Source organism: Eubalaena glacialis, chromosome 4, assembly GCF_028564815.1.
Source record: "Eubalaena glacialis isolate mEubGla1 chromosome 4, mEubGla1.1.hap2.+ XY, whole genome shotgun sequence".
Classification (NCBI taxonomy): domain Eukaryota; kingdom Metazoa; phylum Chordata; class Mammalia; order Artiodactyla; family Balaenidae; genus Eubalaena; species Eubalaena glacialis.
Window position 1 is genome coordinate 112,789,794 of NC_083719.1, and position 17,948 is coordinate 112,807,741.

Genomic DNA, 17,948 nt, shown 5'->3' on the forward strand with positions numbered 1-17,948 from the left:
TAGCACCTAGCATGTGTCAGGCCCTGCGTGCACTGCTGCAGCAAGAGACGAGGAGATTCCAGTACAGGGGCTATGGAAGTTCAGAGGAGCCCAGAACTCAGCCTGGCATCAGGGAAGCCTTCCCAGAGCAGATGTGGGCTGGACTAATACCCTAAGCGTGAAACAGGCTGCCCCCACTTTGGCAGGGAGAAGAGTGTCCCAGCAGGGTCCTCTCATGTGCCAAGGGTGAAAAGTACTTGGGAGGGAGACTACCCGTGCATCCTTGTGGCCATGGGGCCTGGTAGACTCTGCAGCTCAGCCTGAGGGCAGTGGGAAGACAGTAGAAAGCCACTGGGGAACTTGGAACTTGTGAAGGTCACTGTCTGATTTGCATATTCCAGCCCTTGGGGAAACCACTTGATTTGGCTTAGGGTTAACTCAAGGGCATTGGCAATGAGCAGGTGGCCAAGAGGGGCTGGGGTTGTGCAGGGGTGCTGAATGGCTCCGGTGTTGTCTATCTGGGTTCCTTTGCCACTTCCAACATGAAGGACCTTGTGTAGGTTATTAAACTAACCTGAGTCCCGGGTTTCTCAACTGTAAAATATGGATGATGGTAGCACCCACCTCACAGAGTTGGTATAGGGACTAATAATTCAAGAACAGCCATTAGACTGGCGCTGGGCACACAGTGCTCGTTAAGTGTTGACTGGTACCATTAAGATAGTGCTGCCCTTCCTGTGCTTCCGTCAGTCCTCTGCCCAAAGGGGCCACTGGTGTCCAGTCTGCCCCCTGCTGCCTGAGTGACTGCAGATGAAACTTGCAACTCTCTTGGGACTGGACTCTTTTTTTTTTCTCTCTCTCTCTCTCTCTCTCTCCTGAATCTCCCTGACTGAATTGAGCACGGGATCCCTTCCAGCTCTGAGTTCTCAATGCCAAGCCTGTTCCTAGGTCAGGGCCACCTCTCCCCCCGCTGGTGTGGCTTGGCACTCTGTCTGTGCCTTACAGACTAGGGCTGCCTCTTGCTCCATTCAGTCCACGTGCTTGGGTTATTTCAGCTCTGGATATATCCATGATGTGTATCACCTGTTCATGGGGGTTCAAAAAGCATTGCCAAAGAGCCAGCTGGGGGCCCTGAAGGGCCCTTTTATTCATTCATTCATTTAATCATCCACTCAGTCACTATTTATTGAGCACCTACTATGTGCCAGTCACCCTGCCAGGCATTGAGAATGTTGCAGAGAATAGGACAGGTGTGGCAGGAGAGATGACAAGAAGCAAGCAACATGCATACACCAGTTAATTTTCAGGAGTATAAGTACTGAGACGTGAGGCAGAATGATGGGCTGGAAAGTGGCTCTGTCGGGTGGTTGGCGGCCCTGAGTCAGGGTGATCAGGGTGATCCCTCAGAGGTGACATTTAAACTACAGCCCAGGATCGGGGAACAGCAAGAGGTTTCAAACTCACCTGTGCCTTTTTGGAGGGGCACACAGTGACACTTGGCTCTTGAACGGTTGATTTCCGGTGCAAGATGACAGGCTTTCACTGTTGGGCGGTTCCTTTTGGCATCAGAGCAACAGGGCGTTAGATGTCGTACCACGTGGCTTGCCAGGGTTGGGAGAACTTTGAGACAGTCACCAATCCACTGTGGGTTCAGTTTACCCCCACCAGGTCCTATACTGGGCCCCAGAGGGAAATAACCCAGCCCCAGCCAGCAAAGGGAGGTGCCGAAGGATACCACAGAAGCACCCAGTACCTGAGTTTGTGTTCTTCTATCAGCCGTCTTGCTACTTGCTAATAAGATATGCAAATTATCAGGGCTGTGAAATCTTTGCACATTTCATCTTCTGTTTAATTAGCATTTAATCGTAATCTCATTTTAATTTTTTCACACTGGCACCCTAATTAAATGTTAGGGTGTTAGTCTTAACAATTAAATTATATTGGCAAATAGAGTCTTCAAGAAACTTGACCTTTTGCAAGCCAGGGCCCTCTCTAGCTAGATGCAGACATTAATTAGTTTTCTGCAAGATGCTGCCTTGAGCCCCTTTGGTGCCCCCATTTCAGTTGTTTCCTTGTGGTTACAGCCCTAGATTCAAGTGAGACACACAGCCAGCGGGTGGGGCCTCCTGCAGGCAGAGATTACCACTGAATGGCTTGTCACGAGCCTCTGGAAGGCCAGTGGATGCTGATTCTTTCGGGGAGGGGAGTGGGCTTGGAGCTGGGTCTGAGGCCTGGAGGACTCCTTGAAGTGGTTTCTCTTCTCTCCACAATGTGAACTCTCCTTTAACTTGTGATTCTCATGTGATGATCACTGGGAAAGTTGGTACCAAAGCAAGTCACATAGTGTCCAGTGCTGCCACCAGGTCCTACAGCAGCCCTTTGTGGAGGACCCAGTGAGGCCGAGCAGCCAGGGCAGGTGAGGCACTGCCAGTGCCACTGAGACTTGCCTTGGAGGTTGCTCTGGGGTTGGGGCAACAGACAGAATGTGGGAAGAGCTGTTTCCCCCCGAGTGAGCAGGTGCTCAAAAGAAAACCAAAGCACGAGGGTGCGTCCACTCACGGCCTAGCCCTGAGGGAATTTGGATGGGCGCGATTGAGAAGGAATTCAACACGATCCTCCTACCCCATCACAGAGAATGGTACTTCAGAGCTCCCACCGAGCAGGGCTCACGGTATCCTTGTTCTTTTTTTTTTTTTTTTTTTTTTTAATTTTTATTGGAGTAGAGCTGATTTACAATGTTATGTCAGTTTCAGGTGCACAGCAAAGTGAACCAGTTATACATATACATATATCCACTCTTCTTTAGGTTTTTTTTCCATAGAGGCCATCACGGTATCCTTGTTCTTGAGAGACCATGGAGACCCTGACCCATGAGAGGCTGTTCTCTGGGCTGGCCCAAACCCTGGGCTCTCCCTCAGCTATCTGCATGAGGCCCTGGCACGTAGTTGCCTGGACTCTTTGACGCTTGTGACTGTGGTAGCAACAGCAAACATAACTTTGAATCTTCAGCAGAAATTTCTGAACAGTCACTTCACGGCAGTATTGCATTCACAGAAGCCTTTCTGCCATCTGATTTTTCCTCACTGTTTTTGCTTTTCTCGGCAAGTCTTTCCTCTTCTCTCTGAGGTCCACTACCGTCCATCACCAGATTCTGTCCTTGAGCAGGTCAGAGCACATAAATTCAGTCCAACACATTTATTGAAGATCTTCTGTGTGCAAAGCACTGTGCTGGGTTCAGAGAAGATGCATTCTTGTACTTATTGCTTTTGTTCCGTCTTCTTATTTTTGAGTGAGTGGGCTTTCTGCATTTGCCTTTTCCTGCCCTGGTCTGTGAAGCAGATCACACTGAGGCAATCTGAAGCCATTCTCTCTCCACCTTTGCTCCCCACAGGTTTTCCGGACAGATTTGATCACAGCCATGAAGATTCCAGACTCATACCAGCTCAGCCCGGATGACTACTATATCCTGGCAGACCCATGGCGACAGGAATGGGAGAAAGGTGTGCAGGTGCCCGCCGGGGCAGAGGCCATTCCAGAGCCCGTGGTGAGGTGAGCCGGGAAGCCCAGGCCAGGGGGGCCATAGGCAGGGGATGAAGGGGAGGCTAGGACCAGTCAAGGGATTCCTTTCTAGTGTGTCTCTATTCTTATATTCTTTTGCCCTAAAAAAACATTGCAGTGTTCCAGAAATACTGCAGTTTACCTCTGAGGCCAAGGGTTTGAGCTTGGGCTCAGCTCTGGAGCCAGACAGCCTGGGTTCAAATTGCCAGTCGTATTCAGTGTGACCTTGGGCCAGAAATGTAACCTCCCTGGGTGTCAGTTTCCTTGTGCGTAAAATGGGAGTGATAACAATAGCACCTGCCCCATGCAGTGGTCGAGATGATGTAGAGAAACGATGCATGGAAGGTCCTGGACACAGGACCTGGCACACACGAGCACTCAGTGAAAACTGGCCATGGATTAGCTTGATGTCGATCCAAACTGGGTCCCACCAGAGGATCTTCTCAGGGAAATCTCCAGGCTTTTAACTAGTCCTTAAGATAGGGATAAGCCATGCTCTTGACTTCTTAAACCTTTTTAAGGAGTTCTCAGCAGGACGGAGTCCAGTGCCTGGCACACACATCAGATGTTCACGAAGCAGTCGCTATGACCAGACTCTGAGGAGGCCCTCCTGCCAGGGCTAGGTCGGAGTTGGGTCGGGGTTGGGTCAGGGATGAGTCCTCTTTGGGCTTTGGCGCCTTCTGCTCTTGTAGGTCAGAGAGACTCCTGGTGCGCTTGTCAGGAGGTGGCCTTGTGGCCGTAAGCCTTGCATCCAGTGACAGAGTTCAGCCAAGTGCTTCTTTCTGCACCCCGGGAAACCCTCCAAGTCATGTCTTGGGATACAGGGGCCTACTGTCCTGGCCTCCTCTGCCCACCAGCTTGCCTGGGCTGGGCAGCTTGTGTTATTGGCAGTTCACTCCCGGCCTTGCAGCCCTGTGGCTCTCACTTAGGCCCATTTTGACCAGGCCTGGGGCTAAGATCTCAGCTGTCACCTCCCTTGACATTGGCACTGTTGCTTCCTGGCAGCCACACCTATGACTGGCTCACAGACACCCAGTGCCTGCCTGATGCCAGGCCTGTGCTGGGCATGGGATTACAGAGGCGAAGCTGACTCTAAGCCTCACTCGGTGCTCGGTGAGGATTGGGTGTTGAGCAGTGCTCAGCCTCCTGGGCTCCCAAGGGCTGAATGCCTACCAGCTCTTGTCTTCAGCCCTCTGAGAATCAGGGAAGCTCCAGGCCTCTCTGGACGGGAATGTATGCGGGATTTAGAGAAAGAATTTATTCTACACATCCTCTGCCCAGGACCAAAAACGTGGGTCAGCCTCCTAGCCAGTTTCGCACCCTCACCTCTGCAGACTGAAGAACTGTTACTGACCTCTTTGAACCTGTTTCCTTCTCTGTAAAATGGGTCTAAAAACAGTACATGCCTGATACTGTGGTGGTGAGGATTAAATGAGAATTCGCATGCCAAGGGCCCAGGATAATGAGGCAGAGGGGTGGGCCACCAGCTGGGCAGAGAGGAGTGAGCCCTGATTAGGCTCAGCCCAGCAGTCTGTCCTCTGTCCTTGATGTCAATGTCAGGTGGTTCCAGAAACATCCGCCGGCCTGGGTAATTACTTGCAGATGCCTCCACACCAGTAGCTTGGCTTCAGTTGGTGTTTTATCTGTTGACATCAAGACGAGAGCATGTGTTCAGACAGCTCTGGCTCTACTAGGTACATTCCCCACATACACATGGCTGCTCTAGGCTGACAGGAGCCAGGCACTCCTGGACTATCCATGCTCTTTGGAGAGGATAGACTGGAGGGGGAGGGATGCTCTCGTGGAGATGCCTCTATGCCCCATCTTTCCCTGTCTCCCTCCAGCCTGGTCCCTACATCTTCTGGGGTGCCTTCCACTGCACAGCCCTCATCTGGAAGCCAGCACGGCAGCCACCGTGCTCAGAATTGTTATAGGAACCCTGTTCCTGAGAACTTGCTGTGCCGAGCCTGTTACTCTCATCTTCTCATTTAATTATCATGTTGGCCCTCTAAAGGGCATATTGCTGTCCCCATTCTGTATTTGAGGAAGTTGGGAAATTCTGGGGAATTCCCTGCCTGACCGCCGCCAGGGCCTTGTGGGCTGGGCCGGGAAAACACAGGCCACGGGAACAAGCCCTGGGTTGCCCCTGTGTGGCCCAAAGAGAGTCTTATGCCCTGATCACCCTGGCTTGCTGACTCTGCCCTCCCCTGCTGCTACCCTGGCTCCGTCCATCCCTCTCTCCTAGCCCAGTCCTCCCTGGCCCTTGAGCAGGTCTGCCCACCTCATGGTCTGAAACTTCTCTGGATAATGAGAACCTCTCACTCTCAGATCGTGACTCGAGGGAGGGCCTACACTGCTCCCTCGGTGTGGCCAAAAGACTCAGCTCAGGGCAAAACCAACCTCTGGTGTCTGTCTGGTCTCCTGGAGTAGAGAGCCCTCCCCTTCTCCAGATCCCAGCCCAGCCATCCACCTCCTCCCAGCTGACCTCAGTCTTACTGGCTGCAGCTGAGACTGAGGCCTTGGCCTAGGGTAAGGTCTGTCCACCCTTGATAGGAGTGTTTCCTCCATAGTCAGAGCCAGAAGAGGCCAAACAGATGAAGATGAGAGCCCCAGGAAGTACAGGAAATGCCTTTTTTGTTGTGAGCCCTTTAACCTCAGCTTCCCAGAGAAAGGAATGTGATCTTGGCCCCAAGAGGTCTGGCCAGGTGGCAGCTGACTGAGCACACAAGTGTGGGTAGTTATGCCAGTAGGTGCTGGACATTCGGGCAAGAGTTATCCAAAACCCCAGCTAAGCATATGCTGGGGGCACAAACAAGGCAGGGTCATGGCAAAATTGCGGTGTTTTTCAAAGAATATGTTAATTTAAATAAAAGCCTCATGAGGAAAGGCAAAATTTTGTAGGACCAAGAGTACTAATATTCCTTCTATTTGGAATGATCTGGGGGTCAGGGGGCATCACATCATTATCTTTGCCTAAGACCTTCCTTTATCTGGGCATCTTGTGTGGGAAAAGGTGGTGCCAGGCCCTTTCCCTTTCTCCTTGTCTCCCTCAATCTCCTCTGGGCCTCCCTCCTGCCTGGAGGCCATTCTGCCTCCCTGTCTCCTTTATCCTTCCTGCCCCCCTTGCTGACACCGGGGCATTTCCTGGCGCCCAGGAGCCCTCCCCACAGCTGAGCCACGTCTGTGCATCCAGAGCCCTGCCTTCTCCTCCCCAGTCGGCGCTGAGTCACAGCCCCTGGCAGCCCTGCCTTCGACCCCAGGAGGCCTCTCGGGCAAGTAAGGGGCCTCTCAGCCCTGGCAGGGCTGGCCAGATGGAGGCCAGGCTCCGCAGCAATAACCATGGCAACTGGTAGGGGGTGGGAAGAGCTGGCATTCTGAACTGGCATCAGGAACTGAGGGGCAGCGCACAGCTGATCCAAGAGAGGAAGCTGTGCTCTCCCAAGGCAAAACACCCTCATATACCATTTCAGAAGAAGCAAAATGTATATCTTAAAATACATACTCACACACATATAGTGCTTACTACATGCCAGGCACAGTTCTAAGAGCTCTACATGTATTCATCCATTTAATCCTCATGCCAACTGTAGAAGGTAGGTGCTGTTATCATTAGCCCATTTTCTGGGGCACAGAGAAGTTAAGTGGCTTACCCAGAGTCACCCATTAAGTGGTGGAGCTGGGCTTGGAGACCTCACCCTGCAGTCAGGGCGCTTCCAAGCTGCCTCAGAGGCAGAGCCATGGCCTGAGGGTGGGCTGACCTGGAGTGTGACCCTGAGACTGTAGCAGGTGCATCCTCTTCACCCCAGAGGAGCCCTGGCCTCAGTGCCCCCGAGGCTATTGGTGGAGGAGGGGCCAGAGCTTGTGAGGGCCTGGGAACAATCCCTGGCCTCTCCCCAGCTTTGAGGGGTATGCTGAAGGACCTGGAGACCAGCTGGCTCTATCCCCCTGGTCCCAAAGTGGCTGGCACTGGGCATTGCCCAGGACAGCATTTGGAATGCCTCCTACAGCCTCTGCAGGGTGGGCAGGTGGGAGGAGGGAATGGAAAGAGGTGGGCCCTGCTCGGCATCGAAGTCTCACACCTCACTTGCCCACTAGCTCCTCAGCCATGCTGGCCAACTTACTAAAGGCCCCCAGACCCAGCAAGAGTAGCAGGCTGAGGGCACCCTCCCCTCACACCTTCTCTTGATTTCCTAGGATTCTTCCACCATTGGAAGGCCCCCCTACCCAGGTGTCCCCTAGCGGCTCCGAACTTGGTGAGGGCTCCCAGCCTGATTGGCCAGGGGGCAGCCGCTATGACCTGGACGAGATTGACGCCTACTGGCTGGAACTCATCAACTCGGAGCTCAAGGAGATGGGTAGGTGACCCGCCAGCTGAGAATGGGGTGGGGGCAGGCCAAGGAGGGTTTTCTTCTGGACCCCAGCATCCTCACCCTCTGAAGGGCAGTGGCCATCACTGGTCTTTGGCACTACACAGGTCTGGGGGGAAAGTCCCCGCTGCATTACTGACTAGTGTGCTTCAATTTCTGTAGCTCTCAGATGGAGGCAATAATAGCATGTCATTTATATGGTTTGGGGGAATATTGTAGTAAGTGTGACTGTTGCATGAAGATTGAGTGAGCGCTGGGAGTCTAGGATTACAGATGGGGCCAGGGTCAGTTGGTATGGGCCTTCTGGCTGGAGCCCACCACGTCCCAAGAAGGGCCAGCTCTGCCATATTCAGCCACCTTCCCAGGTCCCCCCATACACATAGCTCAAGCAGTGGGTTCCCCACGGAGCCGGCTGCATCCCAGAGACACTTCCATGGTATCTGTGTGTACACAAGCATGTGTGTGGTCACAAGCAGGGTCTGAAGTCACAACACCACACCAGGCCCCGGGGGCCTTTGAGGTTGCGTGGTCCAGCCCAGTCAGTTTTTGGACCATGGAGCTGGGGTCCTGAGATAGTGCAACCAGTGAATGGGTGGAAACCCTCCTGTACAACTGCCCTGAGAGGCCAGGCTCCTGACACCCTGCCCTGCTGTCCTCACAGAGAGGCCAGAGCTGGATGAACTGACGCTCGAGCGCGTGCTGGAGGAGCTGGAGACTCTGTGCCACCAGAACATGGCGCGGGCCATCGAGACGCAGGAGGGGCTGGGCATCGAGTATGATGAGGATGTCGTCTGTGACGTGTGCCGCTCTCCCGAGGGTGAAGATGGCAACGAGATGGTCTTCTGCGACAAATGCAACGTCTGTGTGCACCAGGTAGGCAGCCCCCATTGCCATCACCATGCTGTGCGGGCAGGCCCCTGCCTGACCCGGTCACCCTGGCTGTAGGGGTGCAGCAGCACTGTGGGCACGGGCCCCTAAGAAGGAGGGCGAGGGAGTGGAAGGGAATGGCGTGAGTGCCCTGGTGCCAGGGATACCCAGGGCCCCTCGGCTCAGCCCCCTCAGCCAGATTTGAGTAATGCCCATTGGATGGTCTTTCTGTCCTTTCCTGCCGGCCTCCCTCAGATTCTCCCCACTGAACACCCTACCCCCTCCTCCTCTGCTCCTCACCATCCTGAACTTACAACGAGGCAGCACAGTGTAGTGACTGAGAGCAGAGCCTGGAGCCAGGCCACCTGGTTTCAAACCATGGCTCTGCCCTTTGCAAGCTATTTGATTTTGGGTAAGTTTCTTAATCTCTCTGAGCCTCTGTTTCCTCAAGTGTAAATAAAAGTAAGTTGTTGCGAGGATTAAGTTCCTTGCTATGAGTCATTTGGTTAGAACGGTATAGTAAGAGTTGTTCGTGTTTGTTAACATTATTGGTATTATAAACCAGGTGCCGCCTGACTAGGCTCCCCTCTTGATCTTGGGCCCCAAGGCTCTAGGTCTGGGGCATCTCTGGGCCTTGTTTGTAGAAGATGTAGAAGACCTGACTGAAACCCAGTGGACCCACTCTGGCCCTGACTTTGAGGCCCTCCCTTACCCACTTCTGCTGGAATAGCACCCGGGGAGCTTAAAAGGGCTTCACCTGGCTGGCAGGTTGGTAGGCAGTGCACCACCCTCCTCATTCATCTACGTCCCTTATACCCAGCAGCTCTTAGGTCCATAAGCCCTAGGCATTACCAGAAGGGTGCCCAATCACAGATCCCTGTGAAAAAAGATGAAAGCTCTGGGCCTTGTCCTCAGGCAGCATACATACCCAAATTTGTATTCAATTTAAGGGAGTTCATGGATGCCCCTGAAATCCATCACTGATTAGGAACCTCTGCTGAAGTGACTGTCCTCCCAGCAGAGGGCAGAGCTGAGCCCTTTCACAGAGGACTGTGAGATGGTGACATTTCAGCGCACAACCCACGCAAAGAGAATCCCTGGAGCCCTTGCATTATAGTCCCTTAGGAGATCTCTTTGGCAGACATGAGTAGCAGTGTCACTCTATAGCTCCTAGCTTGGGCTGGGGCTAGGACTATTTGTAGCCGAATGCTGACCAGACGCAGATTGGCCAATGCCTCTGACCTGTGACCACCCTGCTCTCTCCCCAGGCATGCTACGGGATCCTCAAGGTGCCCACGGGCAGCTGGTTGTGCCGGACGTGTGCCCTGGGTGTCCAGCCAAAGTGCCTGCTCTGCCCCAAGCGAGGAGGAGCCTTGAAGCCCACTAGAAGTGGGACCAAGTGGGTGCACGTCAGCTGCGCTCTGTGGATTCCTGAGGTGGGCAGATGTGGGGCTGGGGCGGCCCTGGGGCAGAGCCGTGGGGAAGTGGGTCTGAACAGAACTCAGAACCCCGACGGCAGAGCACTAGGAAAAGAAGGTGATGGGCCACGTTAAATGGCGGCTCTCAGGTGTCGAGCCTGGGAAGAGCTCAGGCAGCAGCCCACAGGGAACTTCACCCATGGACCTAGGCAGAACTTGGGTGGCTGTTTCCATGGGAAAATGGGATTATGAGCCACTGGGGGATCCAGGTGGTAGGTGTGAGAGCTGGACAGAAGTCAGGCAGCCGACTCTAGGGGAAAGCAGGTTGTGGGTCTACCCAAATCTAGGTGGTGGTCCCAACCAAAGTCAAGTGCTTTTTTTAAAACGAAAATAAGCCAAATGACCTAAAAGGAAATCAGGTGGGGAGCCTGATTAAAATTGGAGAGTAGGGCTGTGGCTGGAATTGGGGGGGTGGGCCCAGGTCTGAGTCTAGGCTGGGGGGCGGGAACCATGGACGATGGGCTGGGCCCACAGTGAGTTAGCAGAGGCCCTGGGCTCCTGTCTTATTTGAAATGTGAAACGCTGACATTCACTGGCGTTTCAGCCCTCTCCCTGCTGTGTGCCCTGACCCAGAATGAGGCCCCACTCCAATGCTGCCTGTGCCCGGAAGCAAGCCAGGTGGCCCTGTCAGCAGGTGGCCCCTCCCCTTCCTGGGCTCGCAGTCTGAAAGTCCTTGCTGGGACCCACATCACAGGTTTCTGTGATCATAGTGGTTATGTCAGCAATAGTCACTTGCTGCCACATCAGCATCTTGAAGTCTGGGACTACCTCTGAGTATACCTGGTCTGGGCACAGCAGGGACACAGAGGATCAACAAGGACCTACCACGGGGGCTCTTTGGTTCAGGATCTCTGGACAGGGGCCCTCTTTCCCTCCTCAGGCATGGGCAGTAGGAAGGCAAATGTACCCTGCCTCTGGGGCTGAGGAGTGGGCTGTGCCCAGGAGACGGGCATGACTATAGCCCTTTCTCCATAGGAGGGGCTAAACAAAGGCACATCCCCCTTGGCCAGGAAAGCCCTGGAGGTCCCCAGGAAGAGATCCTACCTTGGGGACCTATAGTCGCCACCCAGAAAAATAAGTAAAATAAATTCAAGTTCTAATAAGAACTCTGAAGATGCTATTAACAAAGGCCTGAGGTACAGAAGAGAGGGAGACCTTGCATGTATTCATCTGCACATGGAAGCATCTCTGTCTTGAGACTCACATAGTCACAGGCACACATACACTCAGTCAGTTACACACACAGAAGCGCACTCTCCCAGTCACAGTTTAAGCCTAGCTGCTATAGAGCACACACTAACCCTCACTCCATGGTCAACTTGGGAAGTCAGGAAGGACTTGGGACTCTCCCACTGCCGTGTCTGCTCACCGCCTGGTTTCAGCAGACAGGTCCCCCATTTAGGTGATCCCTGGAGGCAGGCTGGGGATGAGAGGCCTGATGCAGCTCCCTGTGTCCTGCCCCAGGTCAGCATCGGGTGCCCCGAGAAGATGGAGCCCATCACCAAGATCTCGCATATCCCAGCCAGCCGCTGGGCTCTGTCCTGCAGCCTCTGCAAGGAGTGCACGGGCACCTGCATCCAGGTACACAGCCCCTTCACCCCGCTGCTGCCCGGGAGCCCATGTAGGAGCCAGCTACACAGAGGGGTGTGTCTGGGACACCCTGTAAAACAGGCCGCTGCCAGCACCCTCCACCTGCCCCATGGTGCTACAGACAGAAGCACTGATGCGCCTCGGACAGGGACCAGAGTCAGCACCCCACCTGCTGGGCACTCCTCCATCCCTAGTTCCACTAGGCACAGGGCACAGGCCTGGGGAGCCAGGCTGACCACCCCGTTACAGTACTGAGGGGGCTTTCCCCAAGAGCAAGGGTCTGTGGGCTTACTAAATATGTTGACCTCTCTTCTGATGTCAAACTTGACATGTGAGAGGGGTAAGAATCAAACTTTTCCTCCAACTAAGCTAACAGGCTCTCCCTACACAGGGCAGGGCTGTGTTTGTTGACAGTAACGGTTCCCAAATTGTAGGGCGCATCAGTATTACCCAGAGGACTTGTTAAAACACAGATTGTTTGGCCTACCCCCCAGAGGTCCTGATTCTGTAGATCTGTAGGTGGGGCTGAGAATTTGCATATTTCTAGCAAGCTCCCATGTGATATTGATGCTCCTGGCCTATAGGTTGGGAAGTGGGAGGGTCATCCTTTCTCTCCCTTGTCTCTTCAGGAACAGTTGTCATTGTAAACACTAGATGTACCTCTACCCATTTATAAGACTTTCAGAGTTTGTGAGTGCAGTGTAAACGGCCACTAATATTTTGATGAGTTATTGCTGAAACAGTTGTCAGCTGCCCACAGCCATCATCCCAGGTAACCCAGGCCCTGAGTTGGCCCTAACTGCCTGGACAGGAGAAGAAGGAAGGGACCCAACTCCAGCCCCTCTTCCCAGAGGACAAAGGAGGGGCACAACTCCCCATCTTAGATAACATTGCAGGAGTAGAGGAGGCAGGGACCCATCAACAGCTTCTTTCTTTTGATGCCTCAGATCCAAAGTCATTGTCCACACAGAAATGCAGCTTGTCCCCAGAGGGGTTGTCAGTCATCTGATTGTTGACTTCCCCAGGGTACATGATGCTGTCCAGCTCCCCCAGAGCTCCCCCTTCCCATCTTCCATGACTCCCTCCACAACCTACAGGATGTTGGCAGCCCGTGCCATTTTGTTTAGGGTCTCACCAGCATTCTGCATTCTCAGTGTAACCCTGGGGGATGCCCCACATTCTTCTTCCCTCCCACCAGGGCTCCCTTCATACCTCACGCTGCCCTTCCTCTCCCTCCAGTGTTCCATGCCTTCCTGCGTCACGGCATTCCACGTCACATGCGCCTTTGACCACAGCCTGGAAATGAGGACTATATTAGCAGACAACGACGAGGTCAAGTTCAAGTCGTTCTGCCAGGAGCACAGTGATGGGGGCCCACGGGGTGAAACCACGTCCGAACCCGTGGAGCCCAGCCCAGCCAGCGAGGACCTGGAGAAGGTGACCCTACGCAAGCAACGGCTGCAGCAGCTGGAGGAAGACTTCTATGAGCTGGTGGAGCCGGCCGAGGTGGCCGAGCGCCTGGACCTGGCTGAGGCGCTGGTCGACTTCATCTACCAGTACTGGAAGCTGAAGAGGAAAGCCAACGCCAACCAGCCACTGCTGACGCCCAAGACCGACGAGGTGGACAACCTGGCCCAGCAGGAGCAGGACGTCCTCTACCGCCGCCTGAAGCTCTTCACGCACCTGCGGCAGGACCTGGAGAGAGTGAGTCCCCCTGCCGCCCCCCAACCCGCCTGCCCGGTGGGCAGCCCAGGAGGCCTTTCCACCCCTCCCTCGCTGCCCTGGAGCAGCCATGGTTCACCAGGATTCAAATTGTGAGCTCTGGCCAAGGCGCTGAGGGCCGCCGGCTCTCAGACAGGGTTGGGGTAACTGAGAGTTTGTAGAACAGGGGAGGATCCAGCTCTGGGGTCTCTGAGTCCCCCTTGTCCCAGCCCTTTTGCAGGCCTGGTGAAGGGTGGGGGCCCTGCCAGGACTGTGAGGCTGGGAAACACCAGGGCTGGGGCAAGGACCCAAGCTTCTGACTCCTAGTGGTCTCTGTGGGCCCTGCCTGGTCCCGACACACGCGCTTTGCTTGGAGTCGGAGGCAGGGGAGGAACTGGGAATCACAAGTGAGGTGAATCAGTGTAATACGCACGTGCTGGGCCAAAGCAGGGAAGACGGGTGTGAGTGCAGCTCCTGGGGGTGCTGGATAGAGGGAACAGTGTGAGCAGAGGTGCCGGGGTGTGAGGGTGGGCTGGAGACCAGCAGCGGCCTGTGTGGAGTGGAAGGATGGGGCTGGGTGGGTGGACCAAAGTGTGTCTGGAAGCTGCAGAAGTGTTTTAAGCGGGGACTGTCCTGCTGTGGCTGCAGGTTCCAAACGCTCACCCCGGAGGTGGAATCACAGGGCCCAGATGGAGTGAGTGGGTTGGCCAAAAGCCCTCAGCTGTGCCCTGGGAGGCAGGTGATCTTGTCTTGGTCCAGGCGCATCGCTTTGGGGGCTGAGTGAGACGCGGAAGATGTGCAGACACCTTGGTTTTGGGCTGGGCCGTGGAGGTTGGGGACCAGTGAGAGTTGCTTTCCTAGAGCATGGAGGCCCCCCAAAGCCTCTAATGCCTGCCGTTCCTCCCAGAAAGAAGGGGAAAGGGTCCTGCCTTCTGTGGAGCATGCGCTCGAACTTGGCTTTTTTGGTACCCCTCCCCTGACTCCTCCAGCTGATAAAGTACCACCCCCCAAGTTGGGGGCACCCCAAGGATGAAGCAGGGTGTTCCAAGTCCTTGATCCAGTCCTCTGAACCCCAGGTGCTGTTCTGGCCTCTCCTCTGGGGGACATTCAGTTCTAGGATTCGGAGTATGAGGGGTTATGTCAGGGGGACACAGACTCACATGCCCGCCCTCTCCCCAGGCCATGCTGGGAAACAGCCGGGGTGGAAGCATCAAGGAGGCTTTGTGTGACTTAAGGCAAGCTGCTTTGCTTAGGCGTCTCTCAGTTGGCGAGTCTGTAGAATATGGTTAGAGCAATTCAGCAGATGTTGTGCTGTGGGCTGGGCGGGGCGGGGCGGGGGGCGTGGAGGTGGAGGCTCTGAAACTGGACCCGGCTTCTCCACCCTCCTGCACCCCACGCATCTGCCCTGAGGCCTGGCCACGTGGAAATGACCCTGTTGGCCTGGGAGGGAGCTTACTGCCTGGCAGCCAGCCTGCCACCAGGTCAGAAGGTGGGGGGGCAGGGGGGTCACCAAATGTCCACGGCTCCAGCCAGGACAGAGAGCAAGGCCACCTACACTGCAGTCACCGCTTCCTGGGTAGCCCAGCCTCCTGTCTCCCAGGACCATCAGGTACAAATCCTTCCAAGACCAAAGCTGCTTCCACACTTGTCCTCAGGCCACCCTCGAGTGTCCACCCCCAGGGTCTTGAGTACAGACACCCTGCTTTTAGCCCTCCTATTTCCAAATGACTCAGCACATCTGACCTCCCGGGTCTGTGCTGCTCAGCCCACATGTCTGGCCCTGGCTAGGCTGCGTGGAGAGGTCAGGGGACGGGCTCACCTATTGAACCATCATCCTGGAAAAAGAGATGAGAGGTAGATAGTGCCATCCTTAAGGAGCAGATGGGGAAGGTGGGGCTCAGAGAGGTGAAGAAAGCCTTGGAGGAATGTCTGTTTTCTAGAGTTGAGTTGAATTGGGGCCTGAATAGGGGAGGAGTTTGTCAGAGAGTTGTTGGCTTATTCTCTATTCTGTACATTTCCTGGGCAAAAGTACCCCCTTATCAGTCCCCCGACCTCTCGACCCCATTGTCAACTGGTACAGGTGAAGCCAGGGGCTGAGGTTGTCATGGGCTAGGATACTGAGATAGCTCTGGGGCTGCTGGGTCTGTGCCTCACAGACCCCTTTGGTTGAGGCACAAAGCCCTCCAAAGTCAGGCGTGAGTTGGTCCACTCTTCCCCAGGAAGAGGAGGCAGGGCCAGCCTTGGAGTCTGTGCAGCTTCTTAGGGCTCAGGAGGGCCCTGTCAAAATGCTGCTTCTCCAGCAGCCTCCAGGCTGGGCTGAAGGGCACCAGCTGAGTGCAAGGCCAGGGAGTACACAGCCCTGGCAGGCTGAGGAGAGGAGGTCAGACAGCCATGCGCCAGTTGACCCCCTCCGATCCAGCCTCATATCTTTTCACGGCCATGCGTTGGTGACTCAAGTGAGTGAACAGGGCCGAGAACTATGCCATGGGGGAGGCTTTCTGCAAAGACCCATGGCTGTTGGTGGCCTGGCCAGCAGGCCCAGTCTCTGACCATGACCCTGTGCCAACAGTCAAGAGTATCCAGCCTGTCACTGGGCACCACGCCAGCTTGGGCTGGATCCATCGAGGATTCAAGGCAGGGGTTGAGACTGAGGCTGTGTGTAGCCTGGGTCTACATTCAGTTCCAGCACTTCCAGCTCTGTGCCTTGTGAGTTATAGTTTCTACTTCTCTGAGTTTCAGTTTCCTTGCCTGTAAAATGGGAATAAGGATCTAGCTGACCTTAGATCCCAGGAAAGATGGGGGACAGAGCTTAGCACACTACCGTCCATTGTTAGGGGTGGTCATTGTTGCTGTTCTGTCTCTTAGAAGGGTGGGCTGCTCAGATGGCGGGCTCCAGGGAGGACTGAAAGGGCAGGCCCAGTGCTAGGGCCCAGGAATCATGCATCCTCCCTGATTGATTTGCCTCCCAAGGCAGGAGTTTTGCTGAGAGAAGCAGGGGTCATGCTACCACCAGCATGAAATCCCATTTTACGGTCAGCCTGGAAGATGTGCTTTCCTAAAATTTCAGCCTTAGGCCTCAGCTGTGGCAGGCAGCACAGGAAGGCATGGCCACTGCAGCCTTCCCAGAGTTATTCACAGCTGACAAAAAAATTGCAGCACTGATGATCCGCGATCAGCCCAACAAACACCGGCTGGTGTCCCCTAGCAACCGTGCTGGTAGTTTCGGCTACGCGGGGCCTCACTGCCTGTGGCTCTGGATCTGGTTACCAGGAGTTTATTGAAGGTTTTACCTGGCCTGAGAGGAGCCAAGAGGGCAGGGGCAGCTCTCAGACACACACGCCCCAGGGGATGGACATGTAGGAACTCCCCACAGCCTCATTCCCCATAGCTCTCTCCAGGAGAGGAAGGTCCTGTCCTCCCCCACACTCGCCACCTGCTTCCTCGGCAGTTGTCACACCCCGTTTACTCTGTCCTCAGTGCCTGGGTTGTGCCTCCTTGACCTCCCACCAAAGCATATCTTGTCCCGGGCAGCCGTGGCCTCCAGCCTCCAGCTCATCAACCCCATGGCTCCCAACTCTAGGATTTTTTCCAACCCATTAGCCCCTCCACCCACTCAAACCCTGTCACCCGCTCCAACTGCTTCGGGTCAGTAGCCCCGAATCCCCAATCCCCCTTCTTCACCACAGCCTCCCATTCTCCCTGCTCAGTTCCTCCTTCACTGTCCCCTGCTTTCTTCACTCCCACCCCATGTGGCATTAGCTCACTGCCAGTCCCTTGCACCTGTGCAAAGGCCACACCCCGGACAGAGCCTCACCCGGTAGGAGGCACTCAGCCCACCAGGAGCGATCCTATAGCAGTGAGCAGGTGAGCCCCCCAGGGTGCCTGCCAGCCAGCCTTGGTGGGACACTAGCCAGCAGCATTCTGGGCTCCCCCATTACCACCTGTCTCCACCCCTGCCCCCCCTCCCTCAGGGCTCTCCCGTCTCTTAGCAGACCTCACCTCCTGTTCCTCAGACCAGAACCCTCCAACTCCTTGCCCGGTGGTGCCCTCTGTACCCGTTCTCTGCCCTTTTCTCCCATGTCCTCCCCTCCCCGCCCCCCCAGGGATCTCTTTCCAGCCCACACCCCGCAGCACAGGAGTATCTATCTTGTCTTCACCCCCTCTCCGTCTCCAGGATTCCTCCAGTGTCCGAATTCATTTTACCGTCTCCCATCTTCAAAAGCAAGTCCTCCCTCCCCATGTCCCTCTAGTCATGGGTTTCTCACCCTCGTTACTCTCTCTCCTTTTCTGTCATCCCTCACTGTTCTTACTTCCTTGCTTCTCACTCTGCCTAGGCTCCTGCCACCACCATATTCCAGAACCTTCCACCAGGGCCACCTACAGCCTCCATCTCCCGCTTCTCCATCCT

The 17,948-nt window shown here is 55.1% G+C and overlaps 1 protein-coding gene across 8 annotated transcripts in view; it reads left to right on the plus strand.

Annotated features, from left to right (window-relative positions):
• Nucleotides 1-17,948, plus strand: part of JADE2 (jade family PHD finger 2) — a 47,793-nt gene that overhangs the window by 20,311 nt on the left and 9,534 nt on the right. For 7 of the 8 annotated variants that reach the window (XM_061189609.1, XM_061189610.1, XM_061189606.1 and 4 more), the window contains 6 exons: nucleotides 3,371-3,528; nucleotides 7,732-7,892; nucleotides 8,566-8,777; nucleotides 10,040-10,207; nucleotides 11,714-11,830; nucleotides 13,079-13,543. In XM_061189609.1, coding sequence (XP_061045592.1) covers nucleotides 3,371-3,528; nucleotides 7,732-7,892; nucleotides 8,566-8,777; nucleotides 10,040-10,207; nucleotides 11,714-11,830; nucleotides 13,079-13,543 — 1,281 coding nt within the window. The remainder of the gene's footprint in view (nucleotides 1-3,370; nucleotides 3,529-7,731; nucleotides 7,893-8,565; nucleotides 8,778-10,039; nucleotides 10,208-11,713; nucleotides 11,831-13,078; nucleotides 13,544-17,948) is intronic. The other variant, XM_061189613.1, reaches the window with a different exon arrangement.